Source organism: Hemiscyllium ocellatum, chromosome 3, assembly GCF_020745735.1.
Source record: "Hemiscyllium ocellatum isolate sHemOce1 chromosome 3, sHemOce1.pat.X.cur, whole genome shotgun sequence".
Taxonomy (NCBI): Eukaryota; Metazoa; Chordata; class Chondrichthyes; order Orectolobiformes; family Hemiscylliidae; genus Hemiscyllium; species Hemiscyllium ocellatum.
In genome coordinates, this window is record NC_083403.1 from 64,970,845 (window position 1) to 64,991,473 (window position 20,629).

Sequence of the window (20,629 nt, forward strand, 5' to 3'; positions counted from 1 at the left end):
GTGAGTTTCTGGTAAAATACTGATGTTATGGCCAGCTTTCTATTTATGTGTTGAAGTTCCCTTGGGCTGGTGATGTCATTCCCTGTCGTGATGCTATTTCCTGTGTTGGTGATGTCATTTCCTGTTCTTTTTCTCAGTGAGTGATAGATAGGATCCAAATTGATGTGTTTGTTGATAGAGTTCTGGTTGGAATGCCATGCTTCCAGGAATTCTTATGCGTGTCTCTGTTTGGCATGTCCAAGGTCAGATGTGTTGTCCCAGTCAAAGTAGTGCCCTTCCTTATCTGTATGTAAGGATACTAGTAATAGTGGGTCATGTCTTTTTGTAGCTAGATGATGGTCATGTATCCTGGTGGCTATTTTTCTCCTTGTACCAATAAATGCTAACACACCCTATACCTTCTTAACAACCTTATCAACTTGGGTGGCAACTTTCAAGGATCTATGTAAGTGGACACCGAAGTCTCTCTGCTCATCTACACTACCAAAAATCTTACCATTAGCCTAGTACTCTACATTCCTCTTACTCCTTCCAAAGTGAATCACCTCACACTTTTCGGCATTAAAATCCATTTGCCACCTCTCAGCCCACCTCTGCAGCTTATCTATGTCTCTCTGAAACCTACAACATCCCTCAGTACTATCCACAACTCTACCGACCTTGATGTCATCAGCAAATTTACTAACCCATCCTTCTATGCCCTCGTCCAGGTCATTTATAAAAATGACACACAGTAGTGGACCTAAAAGAGACCCTTGCAGTACACCGCTCTTAACTGAACTCCAGGATGAATATTTCCCATCAACCATCACCCTCTGTCTTCTTTCAGCTAGCCAATTTCTGATCCAAACTGCTAAATCACCCTCAATTCCATGCCTCCATATTTTGTGCGATAGCCTACTGTGGGGAACCTTATCAGGCACCTTACTGAAATCCTTATACGCTACATCAACTGTTTTACCCTTATCTAATTGTTTGGTTACCTTCTCAAAAAACTCATTAAGGTTTGTGAGGCACAACTTACCCTTCACAAAACCATGTTGATTATCCCTAATCAACTTGTTCCTTTCCAGATGATTATAAATCCTATCTCTTATAACTCTTTCCAACATTTTACCCACAACCGAAGTAAGGCTCAATGGTCTATAATTACCAGAGATGTCTCTACTCCTCTTCTTGAATAGAAGATTAACATTTTCTATCCTCCAGTCTTTTGACACTATTCCTGTAGACACTGATGACATAAAGATCAAAGCCAAAGGTTCAGAAATACCCTCCCTGTCTTCCCAGAGAACCCTAGGATAAATCCCATCCAGTCCAAGAGACCCATCTATTTTTTACACTTTTCAGAATTGCTAGCACCTCCTCCTTGTGAACTTCAATTCCATCTAGTCTAGTAGTCTGTATCTCAGTATTCTCCCCGACAACGTTGTCTTTTTCAAGTGTGAATACCGACGAAAAGTATTCATTCAGCATTTCCCCTGTCTCCCTAACTCCACACACAACTTCCCATTACTATCCTTGAACAGCCCTAATCTTACTCAGGTCATTCTTTTATTCCTAATCACCAATAGAAAGCTTTAGGGTTTTCCTTGATCCTATTCGCCAACGACTTCTCATGTCCCATCCTGGCTCTTCTTAGCTCTCTCTTTAGGTCCTTTCTGGCTGACTTGTAACTCTCAAGCACCCTAACTGAGCCACCATATCTCATCCTAACAAAAGTCTTATTCTTCCTCTTGACAAGAGATTCAACTTTCTTAGTAAACCATGGCTCCCTCGCTCGACAACTTCTTCCCTGCCTGGCCTGTACATACTTATCAAGGATCTGCAGTAGCTGTTCCTTGAATAAGCTCCACATTTCAATTCTGCCCAGCCCCTGCAGTTTCCTTCCCCATCCTATGCATCGTAAACCAAGCCTAATTGCATCGTAATGGTCTTTCCCCCAGCTATAACGCTTGCCCTGTGGTTTATATCTATCCCTTTCCATCAGTAAAGTAAACATAACCAAATTGTGATGACCAAATCTAACACCTGGCCTGGTTCATTACCCAGTACCAAATCTACTGTGGCCTCGCCCCTTGGTAGCCTGTCTACATACTATGCCAAGAAATCCTCCTACACAAATTGGACAGAAACTGACTCATCTAAAGTACTTGAACTATAGTATTCCGAGTCAATATTTGGAAAGTTAAAGACCCTCATAACAACTACCCTGTCACTCTCGCTCCTGTTGAGGATCATCTTTACTATCTTATCTTCTACATTTCTGTAACTATTCAGAGGTCTATAGATAACTCTCCAACAGAGTAACCTCTCCTTTCCTGTTTCTAACCTCAGCTCATACTACCTCAGTAGATAAGTCCTCAAACATCCTTTCTGCAGCCGTAATATTGTCCTTGACTAATAGTGCCACATCTTTCCCCTCTTTACCACCTTCCCTGTTCTTACTGAAACATCTAAACCCCAGAAGGTGCAACAACAATTCCTGCCCCTGCTCTACCCATGTCTCCGAAATGGCCACAACATCAAAATCCCAGGTACCAACTCATGCTGCAAGTTCATCCACCTTATTCCGGATGCTACTGGCATTGAAGCAGACACACTTCAAACTATCTTCTTGCCTGCTGGTGCCTTCTTGCGACCTTGAAACCATATTTCTGGCCTCACTACTCTCAAACTCCTGTATACTCAAACTACAGTTTAGGTTCCTATCCCCCTGCTGCATTAGTTTAAACCTACCCAAAGAGCATTATCAAATTCCACCCCCCTCATCCCCAGGATATTGGTACCCTTCTGGTTCAGGTGAAGACCACCCTGTTTGTAGAAGTCCCACCTATCCCACAAAAGCCCCAATTATCCAGGAATCCAAAACACTCCCTCTGCACCATCAACTCCTCTCTCTCCCTATTTCTCGCCTCACTAGCACATGGCATGGCAACAAATCAGAGATAACAACTCTTTTTGTTCTAGCTCTAAGTTTCCACCCTGGCTCCCTGAATTTCTGCCTTAAATCCCCATGTCTCCCTTCCTACCTTTGTGATCAGTGCCTATGCGGACCACAATTTGGGGCTGGTCCCCCTACCCCTCAAGGATCCCGTAAAATGATTTGAGACATCATGAACCCTTGCACCTGGGAGGCAACACAGGACCTCCTATCTGTCCCCCTAACTGTAGAGTCACCAATGACTAATGCTGTGCTCCTCTTCCCCCTTCCCCTCTGAACAACAGGGACAGATTCTGTGCCAGAGGCCTGTGCCCTGTTGCTTACCCCTGGTAAGACCCCCCCCCCCCACCAAACCAGTATCCAAAACGGTATACATGTTGTTGAGGGGAACGGCTACAGGGGATCCCTGCACTACCTGCCAGTTCCCTTTTTTTTCCTTGACGATACCCATCTACCTTCCTCTTGTATACGACGTGTAATTCCTCTCAATAACCCCCTCCGTCCCCCGCATGATCCAAAGCTCATCCAGCTCCAGCTCCAGTTCGCTAATGCAGTTTTCGATGAGCTGAGTTGAAGCTGCACTTCCTGCAGATGCAGTCAGCAGGTACACGAGTGGTGACCCTTACCTCCCACATTCTGCAGGAGGAACATTCAGCTGCTCTAACCTCCATTCCCACCATTCTAAATTCCCAACAAGATTCCAAAAAAAACTCAAAAAAGAGAAAGAAACTAGTCATTTAACCAATCCGGTGCAGAGAACCTTTTTGTTTGGTTAGAGGAGGAGGACGGGTGGGAGACACTACCCGAGTAGTGTTTCGGGTACAGCAACCGGCCAAATCCTCACTTACCCAGCAGTGCTTTGTCCGCTCCTGCACAGTTTGCACTCTGCCTATACACGAGGTAAGCTTTTATCTATTTTAAATGTACTTTCCCGTCAGGCCTCTGGTCCTCGCTGTCACTTCTCTCATTCCAATTGCTAGGAGGAACTGAAAGGAATGCTCTATATATCATAAGGAATCACCTATTCAGCGGCTGCATGGTGGTACATGTAGCAGCAGGAAGAAACCTCCATTAAAGTTTGTTAAATCTCAATTAAAGATGAATCAGTGGCAATGACTATTGTTGCTTGAACCAGAGATATAAGATTGGCAAAGAGGGCAAATATAAAGATATTAAATCATTTATTGGTGCAGATATATCTGCAGACTCGGAAATTACACCATTTGTTCAACAGGTGAAGCCAGCATGAAATAGGAAGTGTGGCTGGAGAAGTTTGAAATGCATGTTAATAGCTGCAGGTTATCTTCACGTGGGGCCAACAGTAGCCCAGAAAGCATAGTGATAATCCTTCACATTATTCAACTTTGTTGAGGGAGACCTTCAAGAAATTGCCTGACACAGAACGAAAGATGGATGAAAAATATGCAATGAAAGCAGTAAAGGGCCTTTATGTAGTGACAGCAAATGAAACTGTAAAGAGGAGGAAACAGTAGCTCAAACTGAGAGTCATTTGAGGCATGCATTGATTGGATGGATGCAATTAAATTGCAAAGAATCTGAACAACCAGATAATCAATTGAATGGTCCAACATTACAATTGTAAGTTGCTGGTAATGGGGTGACTTAACATTGAACGATACTCTGAAAATATCAGCTATGTGGGAAGCGAAAAGGCAATTTTACATCAAGAAACTTTGTTGCATCTCTAGCATCAACACTGTAAAGGTGGAGGTCAACCGAGCAGTCCAATGGAATCTAGGGGATAGATAAATATAAACAGCACATGTCTCAAATATAGCAACTTGCAGCACTTCAAAAGAGATGTCCGCTAAGGGAAAGATATCTCTAGAAGATAAGGGCAAAGATCATTTTGCTAAGAAGTACAGAAATAAAGTGGAAAAGAGGGAAATCTGGCAAACTACATAAAGAAAGGTGCAAGTCACTAAATGTGAGATGAGTTGAAGAAGCAGAAAATGAGATGAATAGCAAACATGGTTACATGTTTTCGGTCAGTGGGAGCAACCATGGAAAGTTCCAGTGATTGTTGGTGGTATTGAATTAAGCATTATTATAGATTCAGGCAATGATAGGAAAGATAAATAGAATAAAGCTCACATTTTAAAATGTATGTGAGATAGTCAGTGGTGGGCAAGTTGTTGGAGAGAATCCTAAGGGACAGGATGTACATGTATTTGGAAAGGCAAGGACTGATTAGGGATAGACAGCATGGCTTTGTGCGTGGGAAATCATGTCTCACAAGCTTGATTGAGTTTTTTGAAGAAGTAACAAAGAGGATTGATGAGGGCAGAGCAGTAGACGTGGTCTATATGGATTCCAGTAAGATGTTTGACAAGGTTCCCCATGGGAGACTGGTTAGCAAGGTTAGATCTCATGGAATACAGGGAGAATTAGTCATTTGGAAAAAGAACTGGCTCAAAGGTAGAAGACAGAGGGTGGTGGTGGAGGATTGCTTTTCAGACTGGAGGCCAGTGACCAATGGACTGCCACAAGGATCAGTGCTTGTTCCACTACTTTTCGTAATTTATATGAATGATTTGGGTATGAACGCAGAAAATATAGTTAGTAAGTTTACAGGTGACACCAAAATTGGAGGTGTAGTGGACAGCAAAGAGGGTTACCTCAGATTACAACAGGATCTGGACCAGATGGGCCAATGGGCTGAGGAGTGGCAGATGGAGTTTAATTTAGGTAAATGCAAGGTGCTGAAGGTTGGAAAGGCAAATCAGTGCAGTACTTATACACTTAATGTTAAAGTCTGGGGAGCGCTTCTGAACAAAGAGACCAGGAGTGCAGGTTCATGGTTCCTGAAAATAGAGTCACAGGTCGATAGGATAGTGAAGAAGGCATTTGGTATGCTTTCCTTTATTGGTCAGGGCATTGAATATAGGGGTTGGGCAGTCATGTTGTGGCTGTACAGGACATTGCTTAGGCCACTTTTGGAATTGTGTGCAATTCTGGTCTCCTTCCTACAGGGAGGAAGTTGTCAAAAGTTCAGAAAAGATTTACGTGGGTGATGCCAGGGTTGGAGGATTTGAGCTACGGGGGAGACTGATTAGGCTAGGGCTGTTCTCCCTGGAGTGTCCGAGGCTGAGAGATGACCTTATAAAGGTTTATAAAATTATGAGAGGCTTGGATAGGAAGGTCTTTCCCTGAGGTGGGGGTGTCCAGAACTGGAGGGCATAGGTTTAGGATAAGAGTGGCAAGATATAAAAGGGATGTGAGGGGCAACATTTTCACACAGAGAGTGGTATGGAATGAGCTGCCTGACGAAGTGGTGGAGGCTGGTACAATTGCAGCACTTAAAAGGTATCTGAATGGGTATATGAACAGGCAGGGTTTGGAGGGATATGGGCCAAATGCTGGCAAATGGGACTAGGTTAGGTTATCTGCTCGGCATGGACAGGTTTGAACAGAAAGTTTTGTTTCCGTGCTGTACATCTCTATGTCTCTAAGTATTGTCCAAGCCCGCACAAACAATTTGCTATCAGAACAGCTGGTAACAATGAAAACGTAATTCCTCGCATCTCTGACATTCTTTTCTTGTTGCTCAACAATCGTTAGCTGCTATCCACCACAATAAGAGAGCTCTGTTAATGGAGCAGTCATATCTTTACAATGGTTTTGCCATGTCATGGTATGCTTCAGGCAGAAGGGAAGCTTCAGGACTAAGTGTCAAACTCTGGGAGAGGAGCAGAGTGATGGGTCAGCCTGCAGATTGTGATGAAAGTTCATGATACAGAAAGTCCCAGGGTTACAAATGTCCCGTACCTACGCACTGACCTGTGGCTTCTCATTTTTAAAAATTATTTTTAAAAGTCCAAGTTATGTTCAATGCTTCGTCCTAATGAACGGGCAGACTAATCAGCCCATATATGTTCTGGCTTACAAACAGCAGAAAAAATGGAACTCGTTTGTAACCTGGGGGCTTCCTATATTATGATTATAAAATTTGGATTCTAAAGTCAACAGACTGCATATAACTTTTAAGTTTGACTTGAATATCATGGGGATTAAGAAGTGAATTTTTTATTCACTTTTAATGTCTGTGTGTTGTGCTGGCTGCATGACATTTTGTTCACATACATCTAAATGAACCTGTACAAAACCCTTGCCGTGATTAGTTCTCTGCTTAGCAACAAGAATAGAAGAAAAGAAAATGGGCTGTTGAATAGCAACAAGGTATCTATGACTCAGGAGGGCAGAGACTGAAACTTGTTCTTTAGACAGACAGAATCCTCTGGATGAGCAATGAATCAGCAGGTTTCTTGTCATGGTAGGCTGCAGGTTTCTCTGAGAGAAAAGGCAGGGATTAACTCATGCTATTTTGCAGTTCCCAGAGCAGTCAGGGTAGAAAAAAACAAATCCGGAGTGATTTAAATGTTAGTAAGAGAAGAGCTTGAGAAACAGAAGGCTGTGGAAGTGACGCTGAAGGAACCCATGGACAAGAAAGTGAGCTGTATTAATGGTTTCGGACAGACGCATGGACTGAGGAAATAGCATCGAGTGAATGCAGAAATTTTCTGGAAAGAAACTTATCCTAACTGAACAAGGAAGTTTAAATATTTGGTCCATCTAACTCCATTCACTCAGGAATCTGACTAATCCTGTATTACCACTAACTGAGATTATAACAAAATATAGAATTCATTACGAGTGATATGAGCTATTAAGGCATTAAGAAAGCAAACATTGCATAAGAAATACATTTCCAGAGGAATAGAATAAGCAGGGAATTCATTTTAAACTTGCATTGAACCTTGATTAGAGAACACTTGAGGACTTTGAACAGTCTAGTTCCTACTTTATACAAAGGAGAGAGGCATTTGAGTGGGACTGTGGGCTTACCTATCAGGAGACACGGAGAGGTTGAATCTCTTTTTTTCAAGAAAAAGAGAAGGCTGTTGTGTGGACTGGCAAATTAACATTAAAAAAAAGAATTGCAGATGTTGAAAATCTGAAAGAAAACAGAAATTGCTGGTGGAACTCAGCAGGTCTGGCAGCATCTGTAGGGAGAAAGCAGAGTTAATGTTTTGATTCCGCTAACTCTTCATCAGAACTGTTATGAGTGATCTGGCAGATCTGTCACATTATGTAAAGATTTAAGGTTCTTGAAGAGTTGCTTCCACTTGCAGCGGACAAGAATTAGCAGCCGTATATATACGTGCCGCTGAAGAATCCAAGGGAAATTCAGGAAAGAAAGATACCGAGAGAATAATTAGAATGTGGAATTCAATACCACAAGGAGCAAGGGAAGGAGCAGCACAGATGTGTTTAAGAGAAACTTAGACTCATGAAGAATAAAGGATTTTAACTTGCATTTCGATTGCATTTTATGACATTCTAAAACAAGAAGTTTCACTTAAAATAGGAAAGTTGCCAAACAAACTTTGCTCAGCTAGTTAGCGATATTAGATGATGAGAAGCATTGTCAGACTTATGGGGTTTAAAGAAGCTAATATAGTCTCATTTTATAATGCTCCTATGAAGGATTTTGGAATTGTATTAATACAGTATTATGTTAATATGATAATATTTTAATTTAGTGGTTATGCATTATGCTGTAATTCACCAAAGGCCAAGCTGCCCCTCTGTACTTACCTCATAGGCCTGTGCATTGATCTGTTCCTGACAAGAAAAAACAAAGTCCCTTCTTTTATATGGTGGTATCCATTTGTGTTTTAATTTGTAAAGTTCTCCACTAGTCACTCTAACTGAGTAAAATTGTTATGGTGGGAAAAATAGCAACTAAGCAGAATTGTAAGCAATTATTCTCATGAAGTTTGAACTACGTTTTTTAGATAATGTTTCAATACTGGTGTTTAACTTCATGTGAAGATCTTTATGCAAATACAGTGGTCGATAGTTATGGAATTCCATATTCTGTGTGTTGTATGAGCTTCTTCAGGGCTGCATTAGCTGGTTAACTGCTGTATAAGCTGTCAATATTGTAACAGAGAAAACAATGAAAAGCATCAACACTTTCCTTCCAATCCATTACTTAGTGCATCTGTTTTGTATTGATCAGTGCATCAGTTCAAAAGCATGTAGCCTTAATTGAGTTTTCACAGACAGGGAATGTTGTTGCTGTCATGTCCATATGATCAATTGAGCAGCAATTCTTATAAGATGGTTTGAAAACTTTTTCAATTTTGCAAAGGACCTGTAAAATTTAGTTGTGAATGTTGAGTCTTTCTATAATGTGAAGAAAATAGCAGTAAACTGCCAACACTGGTGAAGGATTGCAATTACAACTGCTTTAGTTCTATTGAGTCTGTGCAGGAGCATTTTTCCCGTTCTCATTGTAGTGACATCGAAATGCAATAATCTGTTTCAAAACGTTGCCTCTTTTAATGAGATAAGCTGCACTATCCTGTATACTTGACATTTGCTTATTTCTCCAGTACCTTAACTTCTTGCTTTGTGGAAGTAGTCAAATTTTTTAATATGATGTAGTTATCATTGGCAAGGCGAGCATTTGTCAATTCCTATTTATCTTTGACATGAGTGGCTCGCGAGACCATTTCAAAGAGCAGTTAAGAGTCAACTATATTGCTATGGGTTTGGTGTTGTGTGTAGGCTAGACTGGGTAAGGAAAGTAGATTATTTTCCCCAAACTATATTAGTGAACCAAATGAGGTTTATGACAACAGAATGGGTTTTGGAAATCCAAATGTATTACATCTACTAGTTCCCCTTTATCTATTCTGTTTGTTACCCCCTCAAAGAACTCCAATGAATTTGTCAGCCATGATATCCCCTTCATGGAGCTTTGTTGACTCTGCTTAGTTAACTATTTTTTCTAAAAGATCTAATATTAAATTCTTTTTTGAATGATATGTATTAAATTAACTGGCCTGTATTTACCATCAAAAGCACTTGGTTAGTAATACCCTGCTTACTGATGCTTGGTTTGGTTTCCACAAAGTCTACTCAGCTCTTGACCTCATTACAGTCTTGTTTCAATGGTGGACAAAATAACTGAATTCAAGAAGTGAGGTGCATCAAAGACCTGTATTCAGTGGGAATCTGGGCAAATCTCTCCACTAGTTAGAGTCATACGTAGCACTAAGAAAGATGATTGTGGTTTTTGAAATCAGTCACCTCAGCTTCAGGATGTCTATGGAGGAGTTCACCAAGGTAGTGTCTTAGATTCAACAATCTTCAGCTGCTTCATCAATGATTTTCCCTCTGTCATAAATCAGAAGAGTAAATGTTTGTTGGTGATTGTACAATGTTCAGCACAATTCATGACTCCTCAAACTGAAGCAGTCTATGTCGAAATGCAGCAAGACCTGGACAATATCCATGTTTGGGTCTAAGCTGCAAGTAACATTCGTGCTGCGTCAGTGTCAAGTAATGACTTTCTCCAAGAAGGTAACATTCAACTATTGCTCTTTGACATTCAATGGCATGAGCATTGCTGAATCCCGCAATATCAACATCATGAGAGTTACCATTAAGTACCATATCCACAAACATATACTTTCTCTACCACCGACTCTCAGCCGCAGTGTGTGTAGAACTTTGGTCCAATGAAAATTTAAAATATCTGAAAGCTTCAACTTCTTGTTTCTAAATTTTCAGTGTTTCAGCAAATTGTTCTTACTTAACCTTTCTCCATATCTTTTTCAGACTACACCTCAAATTAAAAATGTTTTTCTCTTTTATTACAGCTATTTCTTTGGAGCGATCAAACGTGTAGATGCGGAGAAACAATTGTTAATGGCTGGAAATGGAAACGGCTCCTTTATACTCCGAGAAAGTGAAAGCAAGTTGGGCGACTATTCGCTCTCAGGTATATTCCTGCATTATTTATAAAATCTCCTGCTGTCAAACCATGATGCTAAGAACTTTAATGCTGACCTGTATCTCTAGCTTGAACAGAGTCTTCGTGAATTTTCTGTCTTGTCTTCTGACAATTAGGTCAGGACTTTCTAACTCCAAAGAGTATGAGAGCAGGAGTGGCCATCCTTTGAACATAACACCAGACTCCTGATGCCTCTTGAATATGCTGGAGTTTTCAAATAGAGGCTGGTATATGGAAGGTGTGGAAAGGAGAGGTGAATGGGCTAAGCCAGGAGCCAGTTCACCTCCAATTAATGACAGACTAAGCTCCTAGAGGAACTTACTTATGGATTGCAGAGGGCAAGCATAGGATTCTCAATTTATAAATCGCTGAATCTGAATTTTATGAGTGGCTATGGAGTTCAGTATAGGCAGAAATGAGATTTTATTTTCAGTTTTTGGATCAATGATGGTCTTGCACTGGATCAGGCACTTTATGTTTCAGTTGGTACTTTTGTGTTTAGTTAAGCTGCTGGCAGACCATGGTGCTGTTCTACAATCCAGTGGCCAGTCTCATTGTGTCATGGTTGCTGCTTGTGCTCCGCAGGTGCATCTTATCTTCTGGAAGCATTAATTGGGTAATGATATCATTCTTGTGTATTGGTGGAAGAGGGAATGGATGCTTGTGGATCTGGCACCAATCAAGTGAGCTGCTTACTCCTGGATAGTGTCAAGCTTCTTGAGTGTTGTTGGAGCTGAGCTCATCCAGACAAGTTAGGAGTATTTCATCACCCTCCTGGCCTGTGGCTTCTAGATGCTGGATGGGCTTTGGGGAGTCAGGAGATGAGCTACTCACTGTAAGATTCCTAGCCTCTGGCCTGTTGTTGAAGCAATGATATTTACGTGACTAGACCAGTTCAATGTCTGGTCAATGGTAACCCCAAGGATGCTGATAGTGGGGGATTTCAGTGATGATAATACAATAAAATGTCAAGGGGTGATAGTTAGATTTTGTCTCTCCTGTTAGAGATGGTAATTGTCTGGAAATTGAGTATTGTGAACCCTACTTGCCACTTGTCAGCCCAAAGCCTTGACATTCTGCAGGAGTTGATGGGTTTTGACATGGACTCCTTCAGTTTCTGAGGAGTTGCGAATTGTGCTGAACATTGATCAATCATTGGCAAGCATCTTCACTTCTGACTCAAATGGCTGAAGATTATTGAGCTGAGAGCATTACCCTAAGGAGTGCCTGTAGAGAGCTTTCTCACTGATTAACTTTGCTTGGATTCCTTGATGTCATTTTGATCAAATGCAGCCTTAATGTCAAGGGTTGTTACTTTCACCTTCTTTCATTGCTTTACTAATGATTGAGTGTAGTAGGATGGGTGGTAATTGGGCCAGGTTGGATTTGTCCTTTTTATTTATATACAGGATGTATCTGGGAAATTTTCCACATGTTCAGGGACTTGTCAGTGTTGTACCTATATTGGAACAACTTGGCTGAGGACACAGCAAGTCTGGAGAACAAGTCTTCAGTATGATTGCTGGAATGTTGTCAGGGCCCATAGCCTTTGCAGTGTTCTATGCCTTCAGTTGTTTCATGATGTTATGTCATGAATCAAATTGGTTGAAGATTGTCATCTTTAATGCTAGGAACCACCAGATGAGGCCAAGATGGATCATTCATTCACAGTTCTGATTGAAGGTTGTACTAAATGCTTCAGTGTTTTCTTTTGCACTGATATACTGGGCTTTTCCCATAACTGAGGATGGAGGTAATTGTGGAACTTCCACTTCCAGTGAGTTGTAGAATTGTCCATCATAATATGTGACTAGATGTGGCAGGGCTGTGGAGCTCAGATCTGATCATTGGTTATGAAATCATTTTGTCCTGTTTATCTCTTGCTGCTTATGCTTTTTGGTGCACAAATAGTCCTGTTTGGTTGCTTCACCAGGTTGACAGCTCATTTTTAGATATGTGTAGTTCTGCTCCTGCCATGGACTCTTGTAGTCTCCATTGAACAAGGGTTGATTCCTGTCACCTAATGGAGGGGGGGGGGGGGGGTTGCCAAGTTATGAGTTACTAGATCTGTATCAAATCTATCCTATTTTGCACAGTGATAGGATCACACAACACAATGCAAAGTATCCTCAATGTAAAAGATTCTTTTGCATATGAACTATATGATGGCGTTTACTCAAGCTGATAGTGTTATGGATTGATACACTTCTGGCAGGCAAGTATGAGGTCAAGTGTATTTTTCACTCTTGTTGGTTCTCTCACTACCTGCCACAGATCTAGTCCGGCAGCAACGACCTTTAGGATTTGACCAGCTCAGTCACTAGGGGAGCTGCTGGTGAAGTCCACTCCACCCAGAATGCATACTATACTTTTATGCCTCAGTGCTTCCTTCAAATGGTATTCAATGCAGAAGTGTACTGATTCATCAGCTGAGGTTTATGGGATATGTGGTTACCTGCAGGTGGTTTCTGTGTCCATGTTTAACCTGATGCCACGGGATCTAAAGTTCATGTTGATAACTCTCAGGGGACTCCAAGTGATCTGTATATTACAGTGCCACCACCTCAGCAGAGGGGCAGGACATACTTGAGTATGATGATGGCATTGTCTGGTACATGGTCTGTGAGGTACAATTGTGTGAGTATGACTATGTCAGACTATTGCTTGATTAGTCTGAGAGAGACTTCTATCTATTTTGGCACTAGACCCCAAAGTATTAGTACTGCGGACATTGCATGTTTGACAGCATTGTGTTCAGCATTGATGTTTGTTGTGTCTAGGTTAGTGCAAGCTTACTCATCAGGTTTCATTGTTTTCGAAGGCTTTTTAAATCATTTGATACAAGTGATTGGACATTTCAGAAAGCAATTGAGATTTAACCACAAAGCTGTGGCTATGGAGTAACATGTAGGCCAGACCAGGTAAAGATAGCTGATTTCCTTCCCTGAAGGACAGTAGTGAACCAGATGGATTTTGAGGACAGTTGACAATGGTTACTTGACCATCATTAGACTTACAATTCCATATTATAGTTTGAATTATCATTCCACCATTTGACAAGTTAAACTTGGGTTCCCAGAGCATTACCTGGCTCTCTGGCTTATAGGCCCAGCGAAAGGACCATTATGCCATCATAGTTTCTGGACTCAGGAACAAAAATCAGCTTCTTAATTTCAAGTTGTTCAACCTTTTCTACATTTATTTTTATATTTATATTTGTGAATCTGTCTGTATTTGAGCCCTTGTAGAGCCACCAATAGCCAGTGTGCTGAATTTTCACCTTTCATAGAAAGCGTGCTGAATAATTTAGGCAGACCCACTGTAGGCCCACAACAAGATATTTAACTCCACGATCATCACACAACAACTTGATGTGCTTTAAGTTTACTCTGACTTTATTCATTTTTAACACTGCTCTTCTTTTAATTATACCTGATAAAGTTCAAAGGTTGGTATTACAGTGGAGTAAAGAACAAGCGTATAAACAGATTTCTGCATAAACATGTGATGTGGTAATGCAGAAGAAGTTAGCTTAGAATGAGGAAATAATATTCACTTTATTCAACCAGCATTTTCCACGGGGGACACAAAATATTTGCTTGAATCTATTTAATCTTCTAAAACAAAGCTATGACGCCAAAGGAACTGATAACATCTCCTGAAAATGATCCAGGTCCAGATCCTCATGCTTCCCCTCTTGCTAGTCACTGTTAGGTAGTTTCTGATCCCTGTACTTTTGCGATCACTGAAACAGATGCCCTTTGGAATACATAATTATCTACATTTACGTTTATCTCGACAGCATTAAACTTCCTCCTGACTTTAGACTTGCCCTCTTCATTTCTACAGGATTTTCTTTGTCTCTCTGTCTCTTCATCTTGGAGATAAGGATTTCTTTCATTTTGCTTGACAGTTGCTCATTTGTATGTGTCCTCTAGTATGCACTGACAGATCGTTTTAAAATTGGTCAAATTACACAGGTTTATTTCTTAGTGGAGGCCTTGCGTAGACTTTAATGATTGTCTGTGCTTGTGCGTTGTTTAGGATATGTGGGGAGTACCCTGTCTACTGGCTGAAAACTGGTGGCAAACCTAGTGTGGCTAGTTTTAGGAGGTTTGATGGGATTAAATCCACATTCAGTTACATGTCTGCCCTTGCCAGACTTCCAAGCTCAAGTGATGGTAACTTGCTCCAGGATGTTCTGATGGTGTTGCCACAACACCATCAGAAGCAATAGCTACAGACAGTACGACACTGGCTTACATCAGGATTTTACTTTGCAAACCAAGGAAAATGGTGAATGAGGCATGTAGCCTATGAAAGGGATTGACTACCTCCACCAGGCAAAACATGACACCTTCCCACCAGCCCCAAGCCTGCAATCTAGAATGCCCTTGGTAATTCTGGAGATGGGCCAGTGTGACATGCCCCATGCCTACTTCTGGTTCCCAAGGATGTGTTGACAAGATGTGGTGTCAACTGGTCGTGTGAAGGCCCCAGTTGACATCTTGTTGGAGAGACTGATCTTAGACCTTCCCATCCTGGACTACATCAGAGGGATCTGGGGATAACACTCCTTACTAACAGCCTCCCCAACCCCCGCCCACCCCATGCATGTCCCTGCTTGCCTCCAAGTATTGAAGTCTTATTTTCATTTCTAGTTTCTGCACACTGCAACCAAAGTGGTATGCTAAATGAGTTTGATATTCTGAGTTCTGTTCCTTCAGTTATACGAAATGGGATAGTTTATTCAAATATTCCAGCAGTGGGAATTTATGTTCTCCTTGTAGAATTAAGGAGAGAAGAGATTCATCGGGTTGTTACCTGGGATGGAAAGTCTCAGTTATGTGGAGAGACTGGATAGGCTGGGTTTGTTTTCCTTGGAGCAGAGAGGACTGAAGGGGGATTTGATTAAGATGTACAAGATTATAACAGGCAAAGATAGGGTGGATCATATGAGAATCTTTGCCCCATGGCGGATGTGCCATAAGGTTAAGGTTTAGAAAAATGGTTTAGAGGGGATCTGAAAAAACTTGTATCACCCAGAGTGTGGTAGAAATATGGAACCTTCTGCCTGAAAGGGTGGTAACGGCAGGTACACCCACCACATTTTTAAAAAAAAAACCTCTGAATGAGCACCTAAAATGCCAGGGCATAGTAGGTTATGGTCCAAATTTAGGTAAATGGGATTAATCTAGTTCAGAATCTGTTTTGTGGCACAGACAGGGTGGGTTGAAGAGCCTACCTTTAAGTTGTATCTCTCTTTGACTGTTAGGGAAAAAAAAAATTGAGACCTGAGAATATATTGTTGGAATATATTGCAGTTAGTTTTACAGGAAACCTGAGGTCTGGGGACAACGATACCGAAATAATGATAGTATCCTAATTGCTTTTAAGGCATTTGTTAGCCAAATCAGAAATTAAAACTCAGCCTTCTGTATACAGAATACCTACCCACTCTCCTTTCTGTTTGGAATGCCACAATATTGTTGCAAGAGGTCGCAGGAATGTGTTTAGTTATCATAAAGAGGACGGCTCATTCCGTGCATCTTTATGTTGTGGAGCTTTTGTAAATCAACTTATGACACGTAATGAATAAGCGTCATTTTTGGATGTGAAACATACACATTTCTCCCTCCACAGATGCTGAATTCCATGTGCTTTAACCTTCTTAATCTGTCTCCAATGTGATATCTTGTCAAATATTTTGCTAAAATTCATTTAAACTAAATCAACAGAATTTCCCTCATCCACATGCATGATCACATTTTTGAAAAAATTAGCTTATTTGTTTGGTATGAACTCCTTTTGACAAAGCAATGCTGAATATCCCTAATTAACTCGCGCTATTTCAAATGAACACTCATTCTGTCCTTCAGAATTTTCTCCAATAATTTCCCTACCAATGTCATGAGACTCCCTTGTCCCTATTGCTCTTTCATTTTTCTTCATTCCCCTCCACCCCAAGGAAGCTGAGGTTGATCGCTCACCTCGCATTTTTGGCTGATGATGGTTCTAAATAGTTCAGTCTAGTTTTGTGTGTAGGTATACAGGGTTTCCACAATCACTTTCCACTCAGCATATAGAGCTCTCTTGGACGAAATATTGATGACACAAAGACAGGAAGAAAAGAGCATGAGGAGCATAGATGGTTAATGAGAGGTGTGCAAAGCTCTGTAAAATTCAGTACAATGTGGGAAATTGTGACATTGTCCATTTTGGTTCAAAGAATAAAAAATGAAGCATATTATTGAAATGGTGAGAGGATGCAGAGAGAGATACAGGTGTCCTCGTGCATTAATCACAGAAGGTTAGTATGTTGGTGCAGCAGTAATAGAATGTTATGTTTTATTGTGAGAAGAATTGAATGCAGTATTTCAATTATGCAGATAATTGGTGAGACAACTTGTGTAATACTGTTTACTCTACTGGTCGCTGTACTTAATGAAAATGTTTACTATGTTAGAAGTGGTTCAGAGAAGGTTTATTAGATTAAAATATATTGAGTGGGTTGTGTATGATAAAAGGCTCGTCACGCTGGATCTATATCCTCTGGAGTTTAGAAGTGTCAGAAATGACTTAAACTTATAAATTCTGATGGGACTTGACTGGGTGATATGGCAGAGATGTTTATTCCTGTGGGACAGTCTAGAATTCCGGGTCAGAGTTTAAAAATAAGTGTTTCCTATTTAAGATAGTTGAGAATTTTCTTTTCTTGGAGGATTGAGTCTTTGGAATACCCTTCCTGAAATGGCAATGGGTGCAGAATCATGAAGTATTTTTATGGCAGAAGTAGATAGATTCTTGATTATCAAAGGGATGCAAGGTTATTCTGGGTCGACAGGAATGTACAGTTGAGGCTAAAATCAGATCAGCCTTGACCTTACTGAATTGTAGAGCAGATTTGAAGGGCTGGGTAGCCCACTTTTGTTCCTTGTTTGTATATTGTAATTACCTATGAAATCAAACATCAAGATTTCTAACTGACTGTTGTCCAAACTAAAATCTTATTTTCCCATCGATTTATATAATTGCCAGCATTGCAGTCTTGAAGAGAAAATGTTGACTAGACCATCAAACGTTTTCTTTATCTTTAATTCTTAGACTTTGCACTCTTGGCCCCACCAAGGTATTTTCCCATTTGCCATTTAAAAAAAAGCTCATCTAATCACTGCACAGTTGGATTGTCTTATCTATTGTGTAATGATGTACTTGTTTGTGATGAAGGAAATGCAGTTTAATTCCGAGCTTAAATGATTTTTTGCGAGGTTACTTAACAATAAGCGAATTGTTATTTTTTGAGTTTATTGAAGAAACCTAGAGAAACTGTCTTTTGTTCTAGATAAGTAACAAACAGAAATATATTGACCATTTTGGTGATTAAGTAAAATATTTACACTTTGATAATACTTGCAGGTCTTGACTCGTCCATTGATGTCATAACATCTCTTGCCACTACCATTCATGAATGGGTTTGACAGGACAGCAGAGCTTTGATCAGAACTTTTGTTTATGGGTTTATTCTACACTGTCTGGTGCCTACTTCTTTCTGCTGTCTTGTTTTTTTTTAATGCTTGCTGATTGATGTGCTGAAATGATTCAACATACTTGGAAGGCCAGAGCAGGATTTCATGATGAGATCATCTGATCAGAAGGCCCACAACTGGATGGATTTCTGTGCAGCTGGTTAGGTGGACATCTATGTTTTTCAACTAGCTCATACTGGTCACTGAAGCAAGATTTAGAGTCAGTGACACTGGTGGTTGCTGTGTACCTATTTCTTTGGGGTTATCATTTCTGTTGAATTTTTGTTGACATGTTATTTGTCCAAATGAATGAAGAAGAGAATTTGATTTCTTTGTATTTGGTAGCCCACTGACTGAGTTTAGTTGCTACATGATATTAGGCACAGATTTTAAAAAGGCATAATGACTACTTGATCCTGGGTCATAAATACCCTGTGATATTTTCATTCTGCTTTTCTGTTATTATTTTATTTTTATCTTCTGTTCACTGTCCAAAGGCAGATCCAACATACAGCTTTTCCATGGATAAGGCAAGCAAGCAGGATCTGAAGTCTTCCCAGCTGGAACCGGTATCAAACCCTGTGCTGTTTACACTAATCTGATCCATGATAGTTATTCAGCTGAATGAACCAACCAACTCCCTCAGTGAGTCAGAATTGCTGTGGTGACATTGACTATTGTAATCAGGAGCCACGAATAGTGATAGAAGAGCCTCTAATTTTCTTTCCATTGCATGATTGACCAGGAATCTCTCCTACTCTTACTGTTTGGTATTTGTTGGAAGGAATTGCAGATTGATATTCAATCTGTTTGGCTACATTATTACTTGGCCATCAACTTCAGGATTGGGACTCAAACCCAAAGCTTCTGGCTGAGAGGTAGAAATCCTACCTACTGTGCCACAAGATCTCCTTTCTCCCATCCACTTTGCCTACAAATGTTTTCCTCATAGTTCATGCTTGCATGGAATGTCTGAAATTCATTGTTAGTCACGTGAATCTGAAATTCCATTGCATTGCATATGTTTAGTGAGACTGACTGCACAACTTAGTATGGAATGTTGTATTTGTGTGTGATATCAAAGCTGTGCATTATTTTATGGTCCTAGCAAAGTGAGTGTTTAACCCTCTCTTTCAAAACTAGTTTTCAGCATTCTTCAAAATTTCAGCATGTGCATGCATTCGTTTTACTTATTTGGATATTTTTATGAAGTTTAAATTATAAGTAGAGTCATTAACATTGGCAAAGGAAAAATGTCGTAGCATAGAAGGGAACATTCAGCCTGACCCACCTATGCTAGCTTTTTGAAAATGCAGACCAATTTCGCCATGCAAATAGCTTTTAGTCATAATCCTGTAAAACGGTGTTTTTCAAATTTCCAACGTGGTCGGACTCCACCTCTCTTTCAGATAACATGTTCAAATTGTAACCAATCTGAGTGAAGAAATTCCTCTTCATGTATCTTCTAGTCCTGAGGCCTTTTAATTTACATTAGTAACCTTGTTGTTACCATCACATTTACCAGAAGAAAAAAAAATCCCTTTGCTTCCTTTATGGAAAGCCTTGATTCTTTTGGATTCTTCTTCCTCTATTTGATGTTCTCTTAACATAAATCGGACTGAGGAGAATAAACACAGATTCTTCAGTCTCTGTACAGACATGAACTTCCTCATCCCTGCCATTATTTTAGTACTTCTGCTCCAAAGGTCTCACCAAGGAATTAACATATCCCTAAAATGGTAAGTAGAATTATACAGAAAATTCCTGTCGCTTACAAGGATTTGTGAATATGCATCCTTGTCACTGGGACATTTCACTATTGATTCCAATAAAACAGAGCAGAAAGTTCTTACTAGGATTATAGCTTTGTAGTGAGCTTTGCATTGAAGCTCTATCCCTTCATGTGGATGCTTGACACATGATAGAAAGCAACCACAATCTGTTTGGCATCTTGATAAATAATTTGCATTCATTTATCACCTTTCATTCCACCAACATGAACTAGCTCCATGATGCTGGTTCTCAAGATTGTTTCTCCAAATATACATCACCACACTTATTTGCATTAAATTGTACTTACTATGCATTGTGCATTTCACATCCTTATTCTGTTTATGTCCTCCTGAAGTCTGCTGCTATTGAACTCACTATTTGCAGTGCTACCGAGTTTGATATCATCTATAAACTTGAAAATGATATGCCTATTAACCAAGCTTGAGTCATTTATGTGTAGCATGAAAGGCAATGCCATAAATATGTCTTTCCATGTGCATATTTGTCTGCCTTGTATACAATTCCCAAATGCATTAGACATGAATTATCCACACATTT

At 40.3% G+C, this 20,629-nt stretch overlaps 1 protein-coding gene across 1 annotated transcript in view; it reads left to right on the forward strand.

Annotated features, from left to right (window-relative positions):
- Positions 1–20,629, forward strand: part of frk (fyn-related Src family tyrosine kinase) — a 99,681-nt gene that overhangs the window by 50,881 nt on the left and 28,171 nt on the right. Inside the window, exon 2 of the mRNA XM_060850697.1 lies at positions 10,639–10,760. Coding sequence (XP_060706680.1) covers positions 10,639–10,760 — 122 coding nt within the window. The remainder of the gene's footprint in view (positions 1–10,638; positions 10,761–20,629) is intronic.